Source organism: Indicator indicator, chromosome 9, assembly GCF_027791375.1.
Source record: "Indicator indicator isolate 239-I01 chromosome 9, UM_Iind_1.1, whole genome shotgun sequence".
In the NCBI taxonomy this organism is placed as follows: domain Eukaryota; kingdom Metazoa; phylum Chordata; class Aves; order Piciformes; family Indicatoridae; genus Indicator; species Indicator indicator.
In genome coordinates, this window is record NC_072018.1 from 28250466 (window position 1) to 28263246 (window position 12781).

Below are 12781 nucleotides of genomic sequence, written 5' to 3' on the forward strand. Positions count from 1 at the left end.
CTGGTTGGTAATACCTGTTCACAAAGTGCTTGCTCAGATGCTCCTGCCACGTTCCTGTGAGCTAGCAGCCCAACCAGGAATGCAGCTGAACCTTTTTCTCCTCTTCCCCACTCTAGCTGCAGCTCTACGACATCAAAAGCAGCACCAAGGCTACCATTTTGAATTACTGCTCCTATGTGCAGTGGGTCCCAGGCAGTGATGTGGTGGTGGCTCAGAACAGAAACAGCCTCTGCATTTGGTATAACATTGATGCCCCAGAACGAGTCACCATGTTTCCTCTGAAGGTAAAGCTCAAGACTTGGGTTACCTGCTGCTACTTCTTGGCCTCATATATGGAAATAGGCAGGGTGGTGTTGCAAAGACAGAAGGGAACTGCTGGAGCTCATCTGTCAACTCTGTGGCAGGCATTTCTAGCAGATGCTGGAGATAGCATAACGAGGAACTGCTCAGTGGCTTTTTCCTTCCCTCTGGTGAGATAAGAGCAGTGCCTGTTCAGTGTGAGCTCATTCCACAGAACCTTAATGAGCAGAGCTGTTGGAGTGCTGTCCTCACACCCCCGCTACCCCTCATAATTCAGAAGAACCTGGGAGTGTTGATAACTGGTGCTCTTTCCAGGGGGATATTGTAGACTTGGAACGGGATAATGGGAAGACTGAAGTGATAGTATCTGAGGGAGTGAACACTGTGTCCTACACCCTGGATGAAGGCCTCATAGAGTTTGGAACTGCCATTGATGATGGGGATTATCACAGGTAAGAATTGGATACACCACATGGTGATGGCAGGTAGCCCACTTCACATACAGATATCTGGGAGTCAGTAACTCCTGAGATTTCCATACAGAGTTCTGAGCATGATGTTGGTGCCAGGTGTGGCTATAATGTGTAGCAGAGCCCTTCAGAAGTGAACATTCAGGTTTTTAATCCTTTTCACACTTAGGGACACAAGAGACTGGCCAGCCTGGTCCAAGTGACACTGACAGGTATTCCCTGAATGCTATTTTAACCAAACTGCTATGTGTCTTCTGTAGCAGCCAGATGTGAAACGGTACCCAGGTGATTTTGCTGCTGCCCCACCAGGGATGGTGACAGTGTCATGGAGACACTGAGGAGCCATGCAGAGTAAAAACTGACTGCCTGAAGCAGCTGTAGTAGCCACTTTGGCACTACTGACATTGTTACAGGGCTTTAAAATTTACCAGGGAAGAAAATTTCACACGTTCATAGCACTGTTGCCACTTGAGAGAGACTTCTTTGCACTGGGGACTTCCTTCAGACACAGCTCTTTGGACTTGCCCCACACTGCTGCAGCCTTCTTCTGATCATGTGCCTCTGATTACCTTAGCCTAGACAGAGAGCACCTAGATATCTGAATTTCTCTCCACTATGTCAGACCTTGTGTTACACAATCTTCTTCAGAACTGGTCATACCCATCTTGCCTTGTTTTCAATGCAGCTCTGGTTAGGAAGCTCCTGTCTCAGGTGGGGATGTTCCTCAGATACCTCTTCTGTTCTGCTACTAAAGTCTGCACATCTCTCTGTCTCAAGGGCTGCTGCATTTCTGGAGACACTGGAAATGTCCACAGAGACTGAAGCCATGTGGAAGACTCTAAGCAGACTGGCTTTGGAAGCAAGACAACTGCACATTGCAGAGAGGTACAGGGAGAAACTCTACCATCTGACTGGCTTAAACCCTCCCTTTGCTGAATCTCTCACAGAGACCAGGGTCTAACTGAAGCTGTGAGTAGTGTGGCCTAGAAGATTCACTGTGGTGGGAATTTAAGTGTTCTGTGTTCCAGGCCCTTTCATTCTAGACAGTAGTGCTAGAGCTGGGGACACAAAGACATCACTTTGTAGCTGGTGGCAACCCAAAGCAGTGTATATCAAGGCTTTGGGGAGCTGACAGGCATGGGCAAGCTCAGAGTATCTCTGAGGCCTGGGGATGTGAAGGATAAGCACTGATCGGATCCATGGCTTCTCCCATGGAGCAGGGCTAAAGGGCACATCTGAACATGGGTCTTGGCAAAATCCTTCTCTTGAAGCAGGGCCATCCCACCCCTCCAGCTTGCAGAGCTGTATCTGCTGCCCAGGTTTGGATTTTCTTCTCTTGGATCAAAAGTGGTCAACAAAACCCAGTTACAGACTAACTGTTTTGATCTTTGCAGGTGCTTTGCAGCTCTGGGCAATGTGGCAAAGGCTCGATTTCTGCATGAAACCAACACTGTTGCTGACCAGGCAGCTCAAGAGCATGTAAGTCAAACTCTGTTTTCTGCTGTGCAGGGCAGCTACTTTCCTGTAAACACTTGTAGACACATTGTCTTCTGTGTCCATGCTCACTAGTGTCCTGCTACAGACCAGTCCCAGGTGGTGTAGAAACTGCTGACATTATCCTTTACCCACACCTGCCAGGTCCCCCTCCTGGTTTGCCATTTCATAGTGCTCCTGTCTTGTCAGCTCTGTGATTCTCACCTTCTTCTTCAGGTTCTGTAGTGACACAGACCCCACCTGCAGACACCTCCCTTGTATCACCCCAGAGCCTTGTTCTCTCACTGACCAAACTGACTGAGTTAACTGATGTTGTCTGCAGGGTGGAGATGGCACAGACCATTACCTGGTGCATGCCCACTTGGCCATGCTAGACAAGAACTATAAGCTGGCAGAGATGATATTCCTGGAACAAGTGAGTAAAGGAGCAAGGAGCAGAAGAGGTTTCCTTTATTTCTGAGCAGGGAGGTTGGTGCCCTGTTGTGAAAGAGAAAAGGAAGAGGTTGCTTATTTCTGGGAGAGGAGTTTCTGCCCTGAAATAGAAGGAGGCATTTCTTGTTCCAAGGTGTGGGATTGCCCTGAAGTGCGTGAAGAGGGGGAGGGAGGATGTATAGCTGTGTAAGGGGGGAAAAGGAAAAGGGACGAAAATCTTCTTTCCTGTGAGGGTGCCAGAGCCCTGAAACAGGCTGCCCAGAGAGGTTGTGGAGTCTCCTCTGGGGAGATTCCAGACCCACCTTGACACAGTCCTGGGCAACCTGCTGTGAAGTGTCCCTGTGGGTCACTAGATGATCTCCAGAGATTCCTTCCATACTCACTATGGTAGTATTCTGCACATCTTAGCCTGTCCATTGTGAGATCTCAATGGCAATGTGTCTGCTAAATGGAGCCATCAGGTTGACGCTTTGCTCTCTGATGCAGAATGCCACAGAGGAGGCCATGGACATGTACCGGGAGCTGCACATGTGGGATGAATGCATTGTGGTTGCCAAGGCCAAGGTACAGAACATAGCTGCACTGGACTTTTGGGCTGGGCATGCTCAGTAAGACTTCTGGTTGGGAGTCCATTCAAGGTCTGAGTTCTCTTCACCCGCTCTATCAGGACCTCACTTCTTCTTGGAGGGGCTCCAAGCAGAAAGGGAGGTTGCACTGATGTAAGTATAGACCTGAGTGGAAAGCAAGGGAGAAAAGATGATGAAATTGGTTTAGGAGTATTTAGGGCTTCAAAAAAGAGTGAATGATGCAGTGGTACATAGGGCTGGCATTGTGGGTCCTGCTAGCTGGGCAACAAGGGAAAGAAATGCCATGTGCCGTGAACTGGCTGTTCAAAGCCTGTGGGATGAGCAGGACAGTATCTTGCCTTAACCAGTGCTGCTTTTCTCAACAGGGACACCCGATGCTGGATAAGTTGCGTCAGGGTTACTACCAGTGGCTGCTGGATACCCAGCAGGAAGAGAAGGCTGGGGAGGTCCAGGAGGGGCAGGGTGACTACCTGGCAGCCATCAGCTTATACCTGCGGGCACGGCTGCCAGCCAAAGCAGCACGGCTGGCCATGAGCAGGGATGAGCTCCTGACCAACGGGGACATCATCAACAGGGTCTCCATGGCGCTGATCAGAGGAGAACTGTATGAGCAGGTGAGTGGCCCATTGGGCATTCTTCTTAGTGCCATCAAAGCTTTGACCTGCCTTCTGCATCAATGAGGTACAGGAGGACTGAGCTGGGAAGCGGGAGATGTAATTCTGTGTAGAGGAAATCCTAATGGCATCCATTGTACACCAGTGGAGTCTAGAATGATTCTTGTTAGTCAGGAAAAAGGTCACAAGTCATTGATGACATGTCTCTGAAATATCAGGTGAGCGTTCAGTAATAGTCAAGGAGGCCCTTGGGAGGATGGGAATCAGCAGGAAAGGAGTTTTGAAGCAAACAGAAAATTTGATATCACTGTGAAAATGGATGGTGCTTCCTCACAATGGAATTAAATTATTCTCTGTGTCTAATAACACACAAGAAAATTACTTATTACTAGGTGGCAGTTTTAAAACCACAGGGTGTTTTCCACACAGCACATAATGATGTGAGTGTGAGGAAGCAGTGCTGAGTGTGAGCGGTGTATGTTTGGGATCCTGGCCATCTGTGGCCTCTTGCAGATGTTTAAGAGAAGAATATGAAGAACAGGGCAGACAAACACAGGGTAGTGCTTCCCCTTGTGTACTTTCATGGTTTTCAGCAGTTTGCAGACTCTAGCAGTTTTATGTTTAAGAGCTCTTGATAGATTTTACTTCCATGAGCTTGTCAAATTATTGCTTGGTTTTGGTCCAAAAGTGATTAGACAGATCATGGATGAAGAGTCTATCAAAAGCCATTAAATACAATGATTTGAGGGCATCATGACACAAACTCAGGAGGCTTCTGCAATGCAGGTTATCAGAGATGAATAGATGCCATGGAGGAAAGGCTGGTATGTACTTGCTGTGTTCTCACAATCCTTCTCCAGGCATGTGATTTCACCACCATTCAGATACTGAAGGGAATGCATCTTTGGTCTACCAGGGTGGCCTTTCTTATATTATGTTCTAAGTTCTATAAGCTTTGAGCCTCATCCCATCCTGTTGGTTGCCAGCCTTTCCTACAGGGTAAAAAACTGCTGTGTGAGGCTGAACTTAGCCCTTCACTGCTCGTGCCCACAGCTCCCATACAATCATCTGCTCAGTGGAGCTTCTTGAGACTGTGGTCATAGAAAAGGCTGTTGTTGCCCCAGCCACTGTACAGAGAAGGGAGGTTGTCTCAAAAACTCTTGTTAGAAGATTGTACCCCAGAAAAACACCTGGGGTGTGTTGATCAGCAGATAGAACAATGGTCTCAGCTCATGTAGTCTTCCCTCAAAGTTCCCTTTACCCCCAAGCTTGTGGTCAGTGGGGGAGGCCTAGCTGATGCATGGCAGAACTGACCAGTTCTGCACATGGGACTGATAGTGTGTATGATGGTGTGGGGGTATAATGGCACTAGAAACTAGCAGCTTGTATGTCTCATTAGGCTGGAGACCTGTTTGAGAAGGTTGGGAATCCACAGAAGGCTCTGGAGTGCTACTGCAAGGGCAATGCCTTCCTGAAAGGTACAGTGCCAAATATGTTCCTCCCCTCATCCCTCCCCAGCAGAAGCCTGGCTTCTCTGACCTGGTGGCAACAGGAGCTGTTACCCTGGAGTTTGGAGATGCCTAGATGCTCTGAAGATTCCATGTATCTCATTCAGTTTTCACATAGTTGTACCTTCACACACAGTCCCAGAGCAGCGTCATGTTCCCACAGCCTTGATCATGTTGATTGCACCAGCATGGATTTGGTCCAGCTCTCCACAGGGTTCAGATTGCTGGTTAGCCCAGCAGGTAGCTTATTGGAACTGGAGTGGATTAGATAGTCACCATTCCCCTCCCTCTGTGCCCCGTCCAAAGCCCATGTTCACCTCACAGTTCTGCTTCCTTGCTGGATTCAGCTGACAGCTCTTCTGTCCCCTTGCAGCGGTGGAGCTGGCTCGCCTGGCATTTCCTGCAGAAGTAGTGAAGCTGGAGGAGGCCTGGGGAGACCATCTGGTGCAGCAGAAACAGCTGGATGCTGCTATCAACCATTACATTGAAGCCAGGTAGGGGCAGGAGATGGCTGGGTAATCTATAGCAGTATAACCTGGAAAGCTGTGAAGCTGAGATGGTTTGTGTCAATCAGCATGGGTTTCCCTGAGTAATCTCTCCTTGACCCCACTTTGCCAGCACCCCTGGCGCTTATGTGCCGTCTCTGCTGGCCCCAGCCATGGATGTCTCCCTGCATCTCTCCCAAGGTCTATCAGCCCTAATTACTCTTCCCTGCTCTACTTCATAGCTTTACCAGTAGTCAGGTCTTTTGCTGCACTAACCAAGAAAGAAGAATCAAGCAGCAGACCACTGTGGTCTCCCTAGATTAACTCAGCTGCAGCAAAGGCTGCTGGCTGTCTCCAAAGAGTTTCATTTTTGGCGCTAGGTGCTCGATTAAGGCCATTGAGGCAGCTTTGGGAGCCAGGCAATGGAAGAAGGCCATCTACATTTTGGACTTGCAGGACAAACAAACAGCAGCCAAGTATTACCTCAAGATTGCCCAGCACTATGCAGCTTTACAGGAGTACCAGGTGAGGCCACAGACCATAGTCCCCAAGCAATGCTACAGGCTTGGGGAAGTGTGGCTGGAAAGCTGTCTGGCAGAAAGGGACCTGGGGGTTGGAATCGACAAGCAACTGAATATGAGCCAGCAGTGTGCCCAGGTGGGCAAGAAAGCCAATGGCATCCTGGCTGGGATTAGAAATGCTGTGTCCAGCAGGAGTAGAGAGGTGATTGTCCCCTGGTACTCAGCTCTGGTAAGGCCACATCTCAAGTATTGTGTCCAGGTTTGGGCACCTCAATGCAAGAGAGATGTGGAGGTGCTGGAACCAGTGCAGAGGAGGACAGCAAAGCTGGTGGAAGACCTGGAGAATAAATCCTGTGAATAGAGACTGAAGGAGCTGGGTCTACTTAGTTTGGAAAAGAGGAGGCTGATGGGAGATCTCATTGCTCTCTACAACTACCTGCAAGGACATTGTGGAGAGGCTGGTGCTGGTCTCTTCTCACAGGTAATTCATGATAGAACAAGAGGGAATGGCCTCAAGCTACAACTAGGTAGGTTGAGACTGGACATTAGGAAAAAAATTTTCACAGCAAGAGTGGTCAGGCATTGGAATGTGCTGCCCGGGGAGGTGGTTGAGTCCCCAGCCCTGGATGTGTTTAAAGGTCATTTGGATGTGGTGCTTGGGGATATGGTTTAGGGGTGAACTTTGTAGAGTAGGGTTATTGGTTGGACTTGTGATCCTGAGGGTCTTTTCCAACCTGAATGTTTCTGTGATTCTGTGTGTGATAGTCATTGCTACTCTTTGCATCCTGTGGGACTGCTGAGCATGATTGTTTCCTACAGGTTGCAGAGGAGCTGTACATCAAAGGAGACCAGACCAAGGATGCCATCGACATGTACATACAGGCCGGCCTCTGGGAACAGGCTCACAAGGTAGAGTCAGAAGCCAAAGCTTCTGGGGCACTCTGCTTGGTGAAATGTGCACCAACACCTGATCAACAAGCACTTCTCCCAAAGGATGCATCTAGAGGCATCCAGTATCCAGCAGGAACTCAGTCCCTGGTATTCCTTCCTGTCTGTGTCCTTCTTCAGTTCATGAGTCCCATGTGGGTGCCCCTGTGATACAGATAGCCCTCTCCAAGAGGGGCTAGTCCTGTGTGATTTGATCACAGTGACAAATGACTGCCCATCTTCTGCAGAGCATGTAGCATATACCCCAGTTTGGAATGGGAAAGAGGTTGGGTTTCCCCTTCTCCTTCACTACTACGTGTCCAGGACTTGCTGTGCAGTGTGATGTACTTCTTCCCATGTGTGTTCTTTTGGCAGCTGGCAATTAAGTGCATGAGCGAGGAAGATGTCTCTGTGCTTTATAAAACACAGGCCCAAGAGATGGAGAAGCAGGGCAAGTACAAAGAAGCAGAGAGGTGAGCACCTTCCTTGGTACTAGTGCAAGACTGAGCCCTGAAAAGATGGCTGTGGTGAGGAGCTTTTTCCTGGTGTAGGAGTAGAGTTTGGGACCAGGCTTTGGAAAGGTCAGAGTTAGGTCCTTCTTCATAAGAAGAAAAGTCTCTGACTGTTAATGTGTCTTTGTCCACCAGGACAGAAAGGAGGTCCAGATGGGGGTGCAACTGTCTTCTGTAGCAGAGGAAATCTAACAAGACTTTTTCCCACTGCTGCATTTGATCAGTCTTGGTCAGCTGGGGATAAGATTTGGACAGCAGAGTGATTCCCATCCAAATTGCTGATGTTGTCAGTTCTAGATTAATAACAACACGAGGTTATAGGTACAGGGACTAACACGGCTGTGGACCTGATGCTGTGGTACCTAATCTCAAGGATGCCCAGGACATGCCCAGGGAGCATACAACTGATGAGGTCATGTTGGGTTTAATCTTTATGCTGACCTATTGGAGTAGGTTGAGCTAATGTTGTCATGTTACCATCTTAAGAGGACTGACAGCCTTAGGCTGGAGGTCAAGGTGAGAGCAGGCCACAGAAATCCAGAGGCTCCCTCCAAGTCATGACTTGGGTTGACAAGTGAGCAGGAGGGAATAGCTTTGTCCTGCTGCAGCTGATGTTGACATAACAGAAGGGTTTTGCCTAAGCAGAGTACAGCCTTGCAGCCCCCACCAGTCGTGCTGCACACCAGTGATGCCTGACTCTGGCTGGGTGCAATACAGAGAGTCTGCAGGGCCTGGCCATGACCTTGGCTGAGCCACCTGAATGTGCTTCTGCCCCCAGGCTGTACATTACCATGAACGAACCTGATTTGGCCATCACCATGTACAAGACGTGTAAGATGTATGATGAGATGATTTGCCTAGTGGCCAAGTACCACAAGGACTTGCTTAGTGATACCCACCTGCACCTGGGCAGGGTGAGTCCATCACGTGGCACTTTTGGATGATCAGTTAGACCAAGCAGGGACAAGAGTGTCACTAACTCATTGCCTCTGCTTGCAGGAGCTGGAGGCACAGGGACGCTTGCAGGAGGCTGAGTACCACTACCTAGAAGCTAAGGACTGGAAGGCCACAGTAAACATGTACAGAGTGAATAACATGTGGGAAGAAGCTTACAGGGTAATGATCCTACCATCCCACCTACAGCTGTCCTACCATGCAGGGGCCAGGCTTTGGCTGCATGATGCTGGTAGGAGACAGTCCTGGAGGTGCCTGTGCCCAGTGCTCTGCGGGCCTTGACCCCTGGCCTCTCTGCAGCACTGCCCTCCTCAAGGCACTGCCCTGCTCCTCACCATGGCACCGTGTTACCATGTTGTACCTGAGAAGTACATGGCCACTGCTCATCACTACTCTGTGCAGCCCCAGCCCAGCACTCCTCCCTTCCAGCATGAACATAGAGTGCAAGGAGTCACTTCTGTTGACCTAGTGTTGGCTGTATTGAGTAGGCAGGAGCCTCTTTTCTGCTCTGCTTTTATCTCACTCCCCTCAGTCCAGTGGTGGCTGCAGAAGGATTCCTTGGGAGAGAACAGCTGGGTTTGGTTGCCCCTCATGAAAACAAGCATCATGTTTAGACTAGAGAAAAGAATGCTCAGGGGAGACCTTCTCACTCTCTACAACTCCTTGAAAGGAGGTTGGAGCGAGGTGGGAACTGGTCTCTTCTCCAAAGGAACACGAGGAAATGGCCCCAAGTTGCACCAGGGGAGATTTAGATAGGACATCAGAAACAAATTCTTCCCTGAAAGGTGTGTCAAAGCCTGGAACAGGCTGCCCAGGGCAGTGGTGGAGTCCCCATCCCTGGAGGAATTTAAAAGCTGTGGTACTGAGGGACATGGTGTAGTGGTGACCTGGCAGTGCTGGGTTAACAGCTGTATTTGATAATCTTAAAGGTCTCTTCCAACCAAAACAGTTTGATGATTCCATGATTCTGTGTGAGAGGGGAGTCCTTACTCAGCTTGCTGAAGATGAAATGGATGCATTGGGCTCTTCCTCTTTCTTTCCTTTGGACAGGTGGCCAAGACACATGGGGGAGCCAACTCCTATAAGCATGTGGCCTATATGTGGGCAAAGAGCCTCGGTGGGGAGGCAGCTGTGAAGCTCCTCAGTAAATTTGGACTTCTGGAGACGGCCATTGACCATGCAGCAGACAGTGGGTAAGCAGGTCCATCAGCCCAGCACTGCTCTCCCATCTGCCTGACCTGAGAGAAAAGGGTGCCCCAAAATAACTGTCTGCATGTGATAACTGCAAGTCTAGGATGTGGCATGTCTTGCCACCCCTACATCTTCACATAAGCATTCTGCTTCCTTGACACCTCCTGTTCCTGTCCACTTGTTACTCTCTCAGATGACAAGACAGAAATAGGCAGAAGCAGTCTGCCCTGTAACCTCAGCAGGGGTCCTTGTAAGAATCTCTGACCATGGGAGGAGGTGTTCCTCATGTCACCATAAGCAACTGCCTGCCAGGAGAGCGTTTGCCCCAGTCTGCACCTAGCCAGCCATCTGGCTACTGTGCCATTCACTTCTGCTCTTACCTGGCTCTCCCACTTCACTCAGCTGAGGGCAATCTTGTGACCTCCCCTAAGGGTAGAGCCAAAGGCCTCTGGGGATAACAAAAGGTGTGAAGAGATGAATTTCCTTCATGGGAGCTCTAAAAGCTCCTGCTCTCTAGTCAGGAGCAGGAGGGATGGGCACTGGAGACTTTCTGTATTCCCATCTCTCTCAACATCTTGTGCTGTTCTTGCTGTCTTGCTCTTGATGAAGGCATGTCCTTACAGCACAGAGTCCTGCTCTCACCCCATTTTCTCTTTTGGTGCAGGGTCTTTGATTTTGCTTTTGAACTGGCCCGCCTCTCCATGAAGCAGAAGATGCCAGAGATCCACTTAAAGTATGCCATGTTCCTAGAGGATGAGGTAATTTTACCTCCTGGCATAGACAGGAGTTCTCTGGTCACTCCAGCAATTGAACAGTTGTCCCTGAGGGCTGCTGTAGCAGGCGTTTTCATGGCCTCATAAGGCACCACAATCACAGCCCCACACACATCTTTGTTCATAAATCCTCTGCCTCATGGTGACAGATGAGGTCACGCAATGGTGTCAGGTCATGCAAGCAGTTCCTTCCTCTCTCCTAGGGCAAGTTTGAAGAGGCAGAAGCAGAGTTTATTAAAGCTGGAAAACCCAAAGAGGCAGTGCTGATGTATGTATCCTTCCCCAGCCTGGGCTGCTGCACCCCCTCTCCCCCAGCCTGGCTGCTTCTCCAGCCCTCTTCTGCCTGCCCCTTTCTCTCCCTCTTCTTCCATCTCCTGTTGATTCCCCTAGGTTTGTGCATAACCAGAACTGGGATGCTGCACAGCGTGTGGCAGAGGCTCATGACCCAGACAGTGTGGCTGATGTCCTTGTGGGACAGGCACGCTTCGCCTTTGAGCAGAAAGAATTCCAGAGAGCAGAAGCCTTCCTCTTGCGAGCACAGAAACCGGAGCTGGCCGTAAAGTACTACAAGGTAAGCATAGTCTGGAGCAATATCACTGCCTTGCTGATGGACAAGAACTCAGTTTGGGTGGAGGAGGAGTGAAACCTATCTCCCAGCTCTCCTTGTCAGCTTAGTTGTCAAAGAGAAACCATTTACGTTTGGGACACAGGAAGTTCTGCCTCAGCATGAGGTAAAACTTGCAGTGAGGGTAACAGAGCACTGGAACAGGCTGCCCAGAGAGGTTGTAGAGTCTCCTTCTCTGGAGACTTTCAGAACCTGTCTGAGCCTGTTCCTGTGTGGCCTGCCCTAGGTGAAACTGCTTTGGAAGAGTGGTTGGACTAGATGATTTCCAGAGGTCTCTTCCAACCCCTACCATTCTGTGATACTTGAGTGGTTCCTAATAGAACCTGGCTGGATTCCAGTAGAACTCCAGTAGAAACCAGTAGAATTCTGGCCTGCTCTTAGAAGTCTGAACTGGTGGGGGTTTTCGGGTTTCGCTCTTTGACAAGAATACAGACAGTCCTCAGGGGTAGCACGAATGGGTGTGTTTGGAGACTGTAGGTGTCCATTCCACAGAGGTTGCTGGGATGGATGAACCTCTGAGGTAACTTGGGTGCATGAGTAGATGCCATTTTTAAGGAGGAAACAGTTGGATGGTGCTGCCATGGTTGTTTTCTCCAGTGGGTCCTCTGTCAAGATGACATGAGAGGCTAGATGTGTTATGTGACACCAGGAGCATAGGGGATCCTGGTGAAGGGTGAACACTTCTTCTCCCCACTGTGCTTGTGCAGGAGGCTGGCATGTGGAGCGAGGCCCTGCGGATCTGCAAGGAGTATGTGCCTGGTCGGCTGGAGGAGTTACAGGAGGAGTGTGGCCAGGAGGCTGCCAAGAAGGGCTCCAGGTGAGGAATGCTGTGGTCAGGCTGCAGGGAACAGATGGGCAGCTCTTCCACTGGGCCAGTGTGCTAATACCTTACAGAGAGAGCCTGACAGAATCCAGGCATCCAGTGGGTTCCTTCTTGAAGACCCTGGACTTCTTACTGCACAGGTTTCCTAACATCCTTCCTCCCTGCTCTGTGAGACTCCAGGCTTATTCCTGCCATCCAAGGTCTCCCAGATGACTTCTTGCCACTTACAGATCTCCAGGGTCTCCAGTACCACTAGTGTGTCAACCCAGAGTTCTCAATCATAGAATGATTTTGGTTAAGACCTTTAAGATCATCAAGTCCAACCATTAACCCAGCACTAAACCACGTCCCTCCGTACCACATCTACATGCTCTTAAAGCCCTCTAGAGACTCCACCACAGACCCACACAGCCTATCCCAGACCTTGACACATCTTTCCAGGAAGAAATTGTTCCTCACGTCCAACCTAAACCTCCCCTGGTGCAACTTGAGGCTGTTTCCTCTTCCCCCATTGCTTGTTACTTGAGAGAAGAGCTCTCTCCTCAGCACTGGCTGTTTGCATTCT

General features: G+C 49.8%; 1 protein-coding gene across 2 annotated transcripts in view; it reads left to right on the forward strand.

Moving 5' to 3' along the window:
- The window catches only part of IFT172 (intraflagellar transport 172), a 37613-nt gene that overhangs the window by 15504 nt on the left and 9328 nt on the right, over positions 1 to 12781 (forward strand). The window contains exons 16-34 of one of the 2 annotated variants that reach the window (XM_054383566.1): positions 117 to 284; positions 616 to 752; positions 1548 to 1655; positions 2165 to 2249; positions 2587 to 2679; positions 3183 to 3260; positions 3649 to 3897; positions 5297 to 5375; positions 5779 to 5899; positions 6271 to 6415; positions 7231 to 7320; positions 7714 to 7811; positions 8629 to 8764; positions 8850 to 8966; positions 9855 to 9997; positions 10660 to 10753; positions 10972 to 11036; positions 11159 to 11339; positions 12101 to 12210. In XM_054383566.1, coding sequence (XP_054239541.1) covers positions 117 to 284; positions 616 to 752; positions 1548 to 1655; positions 2165 to 2249; positions 2587 to 2679; positions 3183 to 3260; positions 3649 to 3897; positions 5297 to 5375; positions 5779 to 5899; positions 6271 to 6415; positions 7231 to 7320; positions 7714 to 7811; positions 8629 to 8764; positions 8850 to 8966; positions 9855 to 9997; positions 10660 to 10753; positions 10972 to 11036; positions 11159 to 11339; positions 12101 to 12210 — 2297 coding nt within the window. The remainder of the gene's footprint in view (positions 1 to 116; positions 285 to 615; positions 753 to 1547; positions 1656 to 2164; positions 2250 to 2586; positions 2680 to 3182; positions 3261 to 3648; positions 3898 to 5296; positions 5376 to 5778; positions 5900 to 6270; positions 6416 to 7230; positions 7321 to 7713; positions 7812 to 8628; positions 8765 to 8849; positions 8967 to 9854; positions 9998 to 10659; positions 10754 to 10971; positions 11037 to 11158; positions 11340 to 12100; positions 12211 to 12781) is intronic. The other variant, XM_054383567.1, reaches the window with a different exon arrangement.